Source organism: Pseudochaenichthys georgianus, chromosome 7 (assembly GCF_902827115.2).
Source record: "Pseudochaenichthys georgianus chromosome 7, fPseGeo1.2, whole genome shotgun sequence".
NCBI lineage: Eukaryota > Metazoa > Chordata > Actinopteri > Perciformes > Channichthyidae > Pseudochaenichthys > Pseudochaenichthys georgianus.
In genome coordinates, this window is record NC_047509.1 from 44,892,137 (window position 1) to 44,905,244 (window position 13,108).

The 13,108-nt window shown below is 41.4% G+C and overlaps 1 protein-coding gene across 2 annotated transcripts in view; it reads left to right on the top strand.

Annotated features, from left to right (window-relative positions):
- The window catches only part of spire2 (spire-type actin nucleation factor 2), a 123,228-nt gene that overhangs the window by 66,093 nt on the left and 44,027 nt on the right, over nucleotides 1-13,108 (top strand). For both annotated transcript variants that reach the window (XM_071203864.1, XM_034087998.2), the window contains 2 exons: nucleotides 2,173-2,259; nucleotides 2,376-2,493. In XM_071203864.1, coding sequence (XP_071059965.1) covers nucleotides 2,173-2,259; nucleotides 2,376-2,493 — 205 coding nt within the window. The remainder of the gene's footprint in view (nucleotides 1-2,172; nucleotides 2,260-2,375; nucleotides 2,494-13,108) is intronic.

Consider the following 13,108-nt stretch of genomic DNA (forward strand, 5'->3'; position numbering starts at 1 on the left):
CAAAACACTGGTTGTATCTGTGTCGTGCTATTGGGTTCTGATCTGTACCTGTGATCGTGACACATCCGGCACACAACTTCCGGGGGAGGACTACAAAAGGCTATGGACCGTGAACATTCGGGAGGGTCTGCTGTGTGAAACAGACGCCTGACGCCTCACACATTTTGCTCTTGCTAGACAAATCGGTTAACGGTGGTTAACTTGTGTGTTTTGTATTGTATTGTGTTTAGGTTAGCTTAGCATTAGGTTGACTGTTTGTTCCGTAGTATAGCTGTGTTTTCTAAACAGTCTCTTTTTGTTATCTTGCACTCTTTGACAGCGAGAGTTGTTTTATTACTTTCTGTTTAGCATATATCTCCTTGTATTCAACAAGGCTTTTTCTGTTGGATCTTCATTTAGCATTGCGCCATAGTTGGCTTTTGTTTGTGCCAGGCTGCATGCCTTATTATTTTGCTACTGCTATTACATATATAAAATAAATACCTATACTATACCAATTCCATACTGGTGCATGTTATTCTCCTCTACCCTAGAGAGGGATGTAACAATATTAAATAGGTACAAATAATTAAAACCAGGATACTCTCGAATTCAAGGTAACTGAATATATATGTATATCAAATGTTTATCTGAAAGAAAGAGGGAATAAATATTATACCTTTCTTTACCTTTTCCAAACAACGTCTGCTTTGTGTCTTTTCACCTTTGTTGCACAGTATCCATTTTCTCCTGAGCGACCTAGACTTCTGATGTGCTGGTCCACACACTGACATGTCTACATTTCTATTAGAGAGGTTTGATCGAAACTGATTCGTATAAATAATTCCATGCTGCTCAGTATTCACTTTTGGTGCATGTGTTACACTTGACTTTGTTGAAATGAGGCAAGAGGACATGGAGGGCAGACAAGAGTGAGCCTGTGGAGCCTGTTTGTCATTTGAAGACCTTAAAACACTCTTCTCTTTCAGGCAGTGCACTGCAGCATATACTGTACTACAGGAAGAACATGTTATGTTACATGCAAACACATTGAGGCCTTCCTCACACACAGATATTAATGAAGGCTTCTCTCAGCCTTCTGTTCTCAGCATTGGCTCAGAAAGTCATCACCAACTGTCAGTCCCCCTCAGCTATATGCAGCATCTTAGCATCATTCATCCATTTGTTTTGGTTTCCAAAGCTGTGATTAACCCTGTCTCCAGCAGCAGCTGTGTTCAGTCAGCTCTGATAATATCACGTTACACCCGCTGTACACTGCCTGCTCCAAAAATGGCAGATACATGGCAGAGAGTGTTATCATAATCAATTATTATGCTTATGGTTATTATGCTAGGACCAACAGCTCTTTAGCTCACAGTGGTGTAAAGTAACCAGGTAGATTAACTTAAGTACTGTACTTAAGTACAATTTGAGGTACTTGTACTTTACTTGAGTATTTCAATTTCTTGCTACTTTGTACTTCTACCCCATTTCAATTCAGAGGTAAGTCGTGTTATTTTCCTCCACTACATGTATTTAATACCTTTTAGTTACTGTACAGATGTGGATGAATGATGTGAAATATAATCGAGTGTTGAATCAGACTTTAGTTCCACCTGGAGTAAATCCACCAGCTACCCTGCAGTCTACAAAGTACTTCAGACTAGCTGCACCTTCACCAGCTTTGAGAACACTTTCATGATCAATCAAAAAACATATCATATATATTATTCTGAAATAGACGAATCTGCACAATGACTACTTTTACTTTTGGTAATTTAAGTATATTTTGATGCTAATACTTTTGTACTTTTACTTGAGTGACATTTTGAATGCAGGACTTTTACTTGTAACAGAGTATTCATACATTCTGGTACTTCTACTTTTACTTACTTTACTATCTGAGTAAGCTCACTCTTCAAGAAATGTTCACACCCTTGGCGGCCATAGTTTTCCTGCCCTTAGAGACTGAAATCTGGAGCTATGGAGGTTAAGTGCATGTGTTCACACTCGTACATACCAAAACAGAGCTCAAAAGTGAGCGAATGGCTGCTGCATGTCTGAATGGATAAACACGTTTGCCATAATAACTTGATCAGGTGATATGCCAATGGTGTGATAACAGCTTACTGTATCACTGTGTGATCACAGACACAGAACTTCATCCAGTGTTGTGTTTCTTTTAATACTCAGGTGGATGGTGACATTCCCACGATAGTGAAGAGAAACGGCCATGAACTCATACTGGATTTCATCAGGTCAAGACCTCCCCTGAAACCAGTAAGTGGGATTGGCCTTTTAATAGAACTTCACTGCAGCATCGTGAAGAAGTCAGCACATTTTATTTCTCATCCTATTTAAATAATGATTGTGTTGTTGTTATTTCTCCGCGTAAGGTTTCAGAGCGCAGCCTCCCCCCTCCCCCCCTGCAGGAGCAGTGCCTCCATGATAAGGTCCTGGCTGGGATCAAGCAGGAGAGAAAGCTCCGGCCGGTGCTCCTGCCCAGCTCCAGACGTAAGAGGACTTCACTGTCACAACCGGGGGGGGGGACACGACCATGTTTGTACCAAACTGAAGGCCACCATAGGTTTTCATTACATTACATTTAGATGATGCTTTTACATCTTACAAATACAAACTCAGAAGACAGAAGATATATGTAGACTTTCTGCTGCCCTGATGTTAGTGGGGAGCTTGTTCCACCATGTAGGAGCCAAGATAGCAAACAGGCGTGTTTTTGATGAGGGGAACCTGGATCACATTCACAGTGAGGGAGTAAGGCAAGGCAAGGCAAGGCAAGGCAAGGCAAGGCAAGGCAAGGCAAGGCCAGGCCAGGCAAGGCAAGGCCAGGCCAGGCAAGGCAAGGCCAGGCCAGGCCAGGCCAGGCCAGGCCAGGCCAGGCCAGGCCAGGCCAGGCCAGGCAAGGCCAGGCCAGGCCAGGCAAGGCAAGGCAAGGCCAGGCCAGGCCAGGCCAGGCCAGGCAAGGCCAGGCCAGGCCAGGCAAGGCAAGGCAATGCCAGGCCAGGCCAGGCCAGGCAAGTTTATTTATATAGCACCTTTCAACACAAGGCCATTCAAAGTGCAGTACAGTGCCCGGGGAGCAATGGGAGTGGACAAGGGCACCACGGCAGGGCCCAGGAGGTGAACTGGGACCTCTCCAATAATCCACACTTGCAGAGCGACGTGCTGGAATGTATGGTTTAACCATGTCCTGGATGTAGGAAGAACTGGATCCATTCACAACACGCTATGCGGGTACCAGTGTCTTGAAGAGGATTGGGCAGTGAGGGAGCAGAGGAGCAGTGCAGTGTGGGAGAACAAGTCAGGCTGCTGATTCTGAATTAGCTTCAGAGGTCGGATGGCAATAAAGATAGACCAGCCAGGAGGTATTTGGAGTAGTCAAGGCTATGGAATCGGAGTGATGAGCCACAGACTGATATACTGATATACTGTAGTCACAAAAATGACAAGGAAATAAAACTGTAAATGAACTCAAAATATAATGGCAGCTAAGCCACCAGATAGTGGATCTGACGTAGGGGAAATGATCCACATCCAGTCCACATTGTCTTGCAGCCTTTCCTGTATCTTTCCTTGGTCACCCTGGTAAAACGAAAAATGGCCTATTGGGCACTAATCCCACCACCACGTGTCTCCACATGATGAGGTGCCCAAATCCCCCAAATCCACAAAACTGCCGTCAAAATAAAAGCATAAAACAGCTACTTCAACTAACTTAAATTACACTAAATAAAAGGTACATTTACAATAAACAAAAACAGCAAGAGAATAAATGTTTAACTATGAAATAATATAAATGAATATATAACTCGAACAAACTGATATCGCCTTGAGTTTGGGAAAATGGGACGTCACTTCATTAGGTGACAAAAACTAACTTCATGTGAAAGGTTGAAAGTTGTGATAGAAAAACACGAACACCAACTCAACCAGAGCGGCTTGTCATCACGAGGTTGCTACGCCCCAAAGCATACCCTGCTTTATGAATGTAAATATGACCACAATTTTCACACTGATCATCACGCTGTATTGGAATAGACTTGAAAGAAGTGACAGGGATCATGAACTAGTTCAACCAACCTGGTCTCACCAGAATGCGTGACTCCACCACGACTCCTTAACACCACAATGCGTGGTGGAGTCACGAACTTTGTTACATTTACGTGTCGGCACCACGCAAACAACGCCAATGTAAAGTGAATGAGGCTCTTTTGTCGTGGTGCACACACGCATTTCTACAACGTCCCGCAGTGAGCTTTTATTCTATAAAACGTTTTTAAAATCGACTTTATAGCTTGTAGTAACTCACGGGAGGCTTCTTTTATTTTATTTGTATTCATAATCATTTTTATTTTTCGTCAGAATGTATTATGGTGCATTAGTTACGAATTGTTGTTCTCAAAAAACAGTGCATTGTGTGTAATGCAACTGTGATTTTTATTAAATAAGTTCGTTTTTAAGGAAGGCCAGAGCTTCAGCTGTGTCAAATAGATTGTTCCCTTTAGTTAACGTTATTTAAAAGAACATTATATTCCGATTTGATCGTGTCCCCTTTATTGTATTACGGAGAGCAATGTGAGCGTCCATTCCCATTGGATAACGCAGGATTTTACACCCGGAAGTAAGTATTCCCCTTACTGTCGATTAATTTTACAGTGATATCTGCACTACTCATCAACTCAAAAACACCAGGTTATCCTTGTTTATTACACAACATTGATTGGTTTGAATTGTGTACAATGCTTTTGTAATTGTCCCCTTCGATTCGGAGAAACAAATATTTGTTCAGTTGAGGATGGCCGAAGACTACCCAGAATCCTCAGCTATCGTTTGGGACTACACCATGTACTTTGCTTGACAAACCCCATGATTTGTGCTCAAGCTCTGTGATTGGATTTCGGAGTAAGGTGACCAGATTTTCAAAATTAAAACCGGGGACATTTTGAGTTTTGCGGTCAATATATCACTAACATATCCAATTTTCTTCACTGTTAAAGAAAAAAGCGGGACAATTCTGGTTCAATGTAATTCGAACATTTGAACTGTTGGATACAAACGGACGATAGCTCATATATGAGACTTCAAAGGTCTTTTATTTTGAAACTGTACATCAGATTGTCCTGATTCTCTCTGAGTGATTAGATTGGGTCACCTGCTATCACCCTGAAGTGAAATAAGTCTTTGATACGGGATAGTTTTTGTTTTATTCTTATCTAAAAACCGAGGGATGATAGCCCATATATGAGATTTCAAAAGTATTTTATTTTGAAACTGTACACCAGATTGCCCTGATTTTCTCTGATTGACTAGATGGGGTGTCCTGCTATCACCCTGAAGTGAAATAAGTATTTGATTGACTTCGAGTGACTCTTTGATTATGGACGGTTTCCATTAAATAATAATCAAAATATAGATGGACAATAGATCTAATTTGAGATTTTAAACAGCATACATTTTAAATTGTGTTATTTTAGGAGTGTTGTGAGATGGTGTCAACATCAATTGAAATTAGTCACCCAGTGGAAATGTCAGATATGTCTTCATAACTGTATCCTTACATTTTACATTCACTCAGTTATGATGTGGTAGTTATATGTAGTTTGTTTTACATTATTATTTAAAAACTTGGGTCACAGGTTCCTCAACAGTGCATTACAAGACATCTATCGATATGTGTGTATACCTCCAGCATTAAACATATTCTGCACATTTCTTATTCTATCTACATACAACTTATAAGAGTATAATCAATATGTATAATATCAGTTAAAATAAGTGCTTAAACATAGTTAACATTGCTGGAAAGTTGATTGTCAAGTTCCAAAACAAACCATGCAATATATTAGACGTTAAGTACTTTGTCAGGCTTAATAGGCACTTATTGTAAGTCGCTTTGGATAAAAGCGTCAGCTAAATGCAATGTAATGTAATATTTATCTGTAGATAGATACCCCCAAAGCTTTTCTCTTATTTAAAAGAAGACCTTAACCTAAAGTATTCTTTAATGTTTAAATAAAGCCTTATTAGTTTGTCTGTTTTGCACATCCTCCTATCAGGCACTAAACTGTTTTATTGTAGAGATCACTTACAGTATCTTCTTGATATTTTCTATTCTATATTTCTATCATTGACCTTCTACTTTCCCACTATTTTGTATGTACTCTTAATATGTAAATGTTTTCATCAAATATAACACATTAAAAAGTGCTTTACAAAAATGAAAGACATTAAGAAAAAGGCATTTTAAAACGCAACACAATCTACCTGTATTGCAATACTCTAAACGTGTAATAACGTGCTTTAACCAGTAAAAGGTGCGGGTTAAAAAGCTGTCAAGTTTACAGTGTTAACACAATAAAATATACTGCTGTTTCTGGTTTAGTTTACGACGGATATATTCTGTTATTGTTTTGATATTTGCAACACAAAAGCGATGGAAAAAACCCACAGTAACACAGAAAAGATGGTCTTAACATGACCCAGCGGTCTAGTAGTTAATAAAAAACAATAATATCAAAACATTATTACTACTAACTTTATTGTGAAATTAAAACAGAACTGTAAGATGGTTTCCGGTCTATTCTGAGGCCAGATCTCTGTAGATAAATAAAGAACTACGACAGATGTGTAATATTTAATGCAGCCGAACCAGTTATTACAATGCATTCATGTGATCGGACTTTCAAAGAGTAAAGCAAGCACTGCTGAAAAGGTATGATTTTATCTTTTAAGAAACCTTTTTTTATATGGAATGCAGTTGGAGGTCAACCAATCACAGAGCTTGAGGCAAAGCGGAACAATAGCTGAGGATTCTGGGTAGTGTAGTGTCTTCGGCCATCCTAAACTGAACAAATATTTGTTTCTCTGAATCGAAGAGGGAAATTACAAAAGCATTGTACACAATTTAAACCAATCAATGTTGTGTAATCAACAAGGATAACCTGGTGTTTTTGAGTTGATGAGTAGTGCAGATGTAAAATCCTGCGTTATTTCGTTATTTCTCCATTCCTGTTCATGTGTCTTCTCGCAATTATCACTGGCCCCGTGTATCTCCTAATCGCTATAACCGGCCCGCTCTCGTCTATCCCACGTGCTCCACTGAGATCCAGCACCTAGTTTCAGGCGGCCTGTGGAACTGCCAGTCAGCTGTTCCTAAGGCTGACTTCATCTCTGGCTCCGCCTCCCTGCAGACCCTGGATTTCCTTGCTCTCACTGAGACGTGGATTACTCCATCCAACACATCCACCCCAGCAGCTCTCTCCACAGCATATTCCTTCTCCCATACACCCAGACCCACTGGTAGAGGAGGTGGCACTGGTCTCCTGCTCTCTCCCAAATGGAGCTGTTCCCTCTTCAAGCTACCTAACTTCGCTCCTTCCACCTTTGAATTCCATGCCGTCACTGTGACCCATCCTATACAACTGACCATTGTTGTTCTCTACCGTCCACCAGGAGCCTTGGGGGACTTCTTGGATGAATTAGATCATCTCCTCTCACACATCCCTGAATCTGGCCCTCCCGCTGTACTTCTCGGAGACTTCAACCTCCAGACGGGGAAGATAGACGAACTAACATCTCTGTTAACCACCTTTGCTTTCTCACTGTCTCCGTCCCCACCGACTCATAAAGCTGGCAGTGTCCTTGATCTCATATTCTCAAGGAACTGCTCTACTTCTAACCTCTCTGTAAACCCGCTCCACACATCCGATCACTTCTTCATTTCATTCTCTTTACCCCTTTCCAAACATAACAAACTAATCTCTTCTCATCCTGCACTTGTCCGCCGTAACCTCCGTTCCCTCTCCCCCTCTACCTTTGCCTCATCGGTGCTCTCAGCCCTCCCTTCCTCTGACTCGTTCCAACTCCTGCCTCCAAACTCTGCTGCAGAAACTCTCCTCTCTACTCTCTCATCCTCTCTGGACTCTCTCTGTCCTCTCACATCTCGGCAGGCTCGTCAGTCCCCTCCTGCTCCCTGGCTAAATGACGCACTGCGTGCTAATAGAACCGTCCTTAGGGCAGCAGAGCGGAAATGGTGGAAATCCAAACACCGTGACGACCTCCTAACCTATCAGGCTCTCCTCTCCTCTTTCTCTGCTTCCATCTCTCAGACAAAAAGCACTTTCTTTCAAGATAAGATCCAATCTTCCTATTCCAATCCTAAAAAACTATTTTCCATCTTCTCCACCCTCTTGGACCCTCCCAAAGCCCCTCCCCCCTCCTCACTTCTGTCAAGCGACTTTGTTAACCACTTTGAAAAAAAGGTTTACGACATTCGCTCTTCTTTTTCTGACTCACCCCTACTCACCGCCGGATCACCTGAGCCACCTTCAACCGGCACACTAACCTCCTTTTCCCCTCTCTCTCCAAGTGAGGTTCTTACCCTCATTACCTCTGCCCGCCCTACCACCTGTCCTCTGGACCCTATCCCTTCAAACCTCCTTCAGACTATCGCTCCTGATATTCTACCGTTTCTCACCCATTTCATCAACACTTCTCTAACTTCTGGTCACTTTCCAAACAGTCTCAAGGAGGCGAGAGTAAACCCTCTCCTGAAGAAACCCACTCTCAACCCGTCTGATGTTATAAACTACAGGCCTGTCTCTCTCCTCCCGTTCCTGTCTAAAACACTTGAACGCGCTGTCTTTAAACAACTCTCCTGCTATCTCCATCAGAACAACCTTCTGGATCCGCACCAGTCTGGTTTCAAGGCAGGTCACTCCACAGAAACTGCTCTCATTGCTGTCACTGAGGAACTGCACACTGCTAAAGCAGCCTCCCTCTCCTCTGTCCTCATCCTGTTGGACCTGTCTGCTGCATTCGACACGGTGAACCATCAGATCCTCCTTCGCACCCTCCAAGAACTTGGAGTTTCAGGCTCTGCACTTTCCCTCCTCACCTCATACCTCAAAGACCGCACCTACAGGGTTACTTGGAGAGGGTCTGAGTCCGACCCTTGTCAATTAACTACAGGGGTCCCTCAGGGCTCTGTTCTTGGTCCTCTCCTCTTCTCCCTGTACACAAACTCGCTCGGATCTGTCATTAGCCCGCATGGTTTTTCATACCACTGCTACGCTGACGACACCCAATTAATCCTGTCCTTTCCCCGCTCAGAGACCCAGGTCGTGGCACGCATCTCTGCTTGTTTAGCTGACATCTCTCAGTGGATGTCCGCTCATCATCTCAAGCTCAACCTTGACAAAACTGAAGTGCTTTTCCTTCCGGGAAAAGATTGTCCCTCTCTTGACCTGACCATCAACATCGGCACCTCTGTTGTTTCCCCGACTCAGACTGCAAGGAATCTGGGTGTGATCCTAGATAACAACCTGTCGTTTACTGCAAACATCGCTGCTACAACCCGCTGCTGCAGATACACGCTTTTCAACATCAGGAAGATACGCCCACAGCTGACCCAGAAATCGACGCAGGTTCTGGTCCAGGCTCTCGTCACCTCACGCCTAGACTACTGCAACTCCCTCCTGGCTGGTCTACCTGCATGTGCCATCCGACCTCTGCAGCTCATCCAGAATGCAGCGGCTCGTCTGGTCTTCAACCTTCCAAAATTTTCCCACACCACGCCGCTCCTCCGCTCCCTCCACTGGCTTCCGGTAACTGCTAGAATCCACTTCAAGACACTGGTACTTGCGTACCATGCTGCGAATGGATCTGGCCCTTCCTACATCCAGGACATGCTCTACGTTCTGCATCAGCCAAACGGCTCGCTGCACCCTCGCTGCGAGGGGGACCCAAGTTCCCATCAGCAAAAACACGTGGGTTTGCTGTCCTGGCTCCAAAATGGTGGAATGAGCTCCCCATTGAAATCAGGACCGCAGAAAGCTTACACACCTTCCGGCGCAGACTGAAAACTCATCTCTTTCGACTCCACTTCGAGCGATAGAATGACTAACAAAGAACTGCTAACAGAGCAGTTATATACTAATAAAGGACTGGCTTAGCCAGTTGAGCAGCACTTGAAACGATTGGCTCTTTGAAACCTGATGTTCTTATATGATTCTGTTTTCCTCAAGGTTGTGTCTTCCTGGTCGAATGTACTTATTGTAAGTCGCTTTGGATAAAAGCGTCAGCTAAATGCAATGTAATGTAATGTTATCCAATGGGAATGGACGCTCACATTGCTCTCCGTAATACAATAAAGGGGACATGATCAAATCGGAATATAATGTTCTTTTAATAAACGTTAACTAAAGGGAACAATCTATTTGACACAGCTGAAGCTCTGGCCTTCCTTAAAAACTAACTAATTTAATAAAAATCACAGTTGCATTACACACAATGCACTGTTTTTTGAGAACAACAATTCGTAACTAATGCACCATAATACATTCTGACGAAAAATACAAATTATTATGAATACAAATAAAATAAAAGAAGCCTCCCGTGAGTTACTACAAGCTATACAGTCGATTTTAAAAACGTTTTATAGAATAAAAGCTCACTGCTGTACGTTGTAGAAATGCGTGTGTGCACCACGACAAAAGAGCCTCATTCACTTTACATTGGCGTTGTTTGCGTGGTGCCGACACGTAAATGTAGCAAAGTTCGTGACTCCACCACGCAATGTGGTGTTAAGGAGTCGTGGTGGAGTCACGCATTCTGATGAGTTAAACACGTGTTTACCGAGATAATAGTTGCTTGATGGAACTCAAAGGATAATGACATTGACTTTCACTGTTTTGCTCCTGCTGTTCTATGCGGAAATAAATGTTGTACTGAAGCTGAATGGACAAAGCCAAGTTAATAAACAATGGCGACAGACTTATCCTGTTCTGCGGCCGCCGAGGGTCACTCCACAGTTCAGAGCTGCAGTTTTATGCTGGAGTGTGTAACAGGAGTATTTTTCCATTTATAGCTCCAGTACATGTGGAGGTGGCATTGTGTTTCATTAATATTGACCAGCTATTTATAAATGAAGGTCAGTTTAATGCCACTGATAAAATAATACCTAAAGAACACCACACTGACTGCACACATTGCTTAATTCAGAGCTGCAATGGGATATTTAAAACAAAAACACAGGGTATTAGAATTCTGGAAATTACATTTTCAGCAATACTTTAATTGTACGCTGTAAAGAATGATGTCCTAATGGTTAGACTAAGAACTGTTATATCTCTCACAGGCTCCGCCCTCTACTGGACTATATGGGTACTACCCAAGGGGCAAACTCTGGGGAATAGCCGGGACGCGTCTATCGTTATTCCAACCCAGTTTAGATTTAACCACGCCCACTTCCGCATTACGCAAGAACGTAGCTCTACGCGATAGCGTCATAGACTTCTTCTTCGGTAGTTATAGCGGTCGCGGTAAAGCAGGATATTGAATAGTTGTTTTTTGTCTTTCCAAAGGATTTGTTGACTGAAAGTAAACGATCCTGTAATCAAAGCCATATCGAAGAGTCCTGAGATTGTATTACTGGTGTTTTATCATCTATAAATAGCCTGTGTGTATTCTCAAATGTCGTTTTCAGGACAAACAAAAGACGTTTTAAATATCTTATCAGCTGGTGAGCTGGTGTAAGTGCAGAAATATTGAATATAACCTTGACTATTACTGTGTACTTCATTTATCTGACAGCATTATTTAATGATACTATTTTATATATATATATATACACACATTTATTCATTTAAAAACATATAAACACACACTTATATGTACTCACACATGTATTTATTCAGTTATACACACAGCATTATTTAATGATACTGTTATATTTATATATATACACATGTATTCATTTATAAACATATAAACACACACTTATATGTACTCACACATGTATTTATTCATTTATACGCACAGATGTATTCATTCATTTATACACACACTCACATATATACACTTTATATTAATTCATTTGTACCACACACACATATATATATATAAACAAAACAACACAATATAATAAAAACAGTTGCAATAATAACATAATATGGTATGATCTAAACATGGTAAAGCAGCGTTCAGTTATTATGCTCCAAGTATCTGGAACAAACTCCCAGAAACCTGCAGGTCCGCTGCAACTCTGACTACTTTTAAATCCAGCAAGAAGACTTTTCTTTTTGTCGCTGCTTTTAATTGAACTATTCATATCTTAAACTGCACTGTAACTTTTATCCATGTACTTTTTCCTTTTAATGTTTATTTTATTAGCTTTTCTTTTTTAATGCTTAATGTCTTTCATTTTTTGTAAAACACTTTGAATTGCCTTGTGTTGAAAGGTGCTATATAAATAAACTTGCCTTGCCTTGCCTATGATCAATTCTACCCTTTTGTTTATATTTCAATTAAAAGATATTTTTCAAAATCAATATTGGTGGGGGCTCTTTTGCAAATATAATCAATAACACCACCTGACAGTTGTTGCAGATTATACAGCATTACTTGTTACTTACACACATGTGCGATGGTCCCAAAAAAGCCAAAATCCGCACTGTAAAAAGATATATACATTTATTAGGCACTCTGAATAAGAGTTGACTGTGTAATAATCATGCCTTTTAATTGGTGTATATGTCTCATCAGGTGAAGGCTGGGACAGTGGGAGGGGTGAGGTAGGAGCAGGGGACTGCTGAATGCTGAAGTCCCAGGATACAATCCCAAGTTGACTGCATGATCCACTTACCTGTTTGCATCAACTGCAGGAGGTCAAGCAGGGGTCATCTGATGTCCTTTAGGTTGGATCAACACCAGCCTCTGGAAAGATTTCATGACTGCAGAGGGCAGTGGACCTTTAGTCATGTAATACTGTGATGTAGGGTAATCCGTTTGTATTAACAGGGAGGTTATATTTCAGCATCTGAGATACAGCTTGAGGCCTGATTTGGTAAAAAGCCCACTTACCACGACAAGGTACAGGCCATAAATGGGATAAGATATGACAAAGACATAAGGTGAAAAACAAATGAGAAAGAAAGGCATACACATATACAAACAGGTATAAATGAATAAATGTGTGTATATATATATATATAAAATAGTATCATTAAATAATGCTGTCAGATAAATGAAGTACACAGTAATAGTCAAGGTTATATTCAATATTTCTGCACTTACACCAGCTGATAAGATATTTAAAACGTCTTTTGTT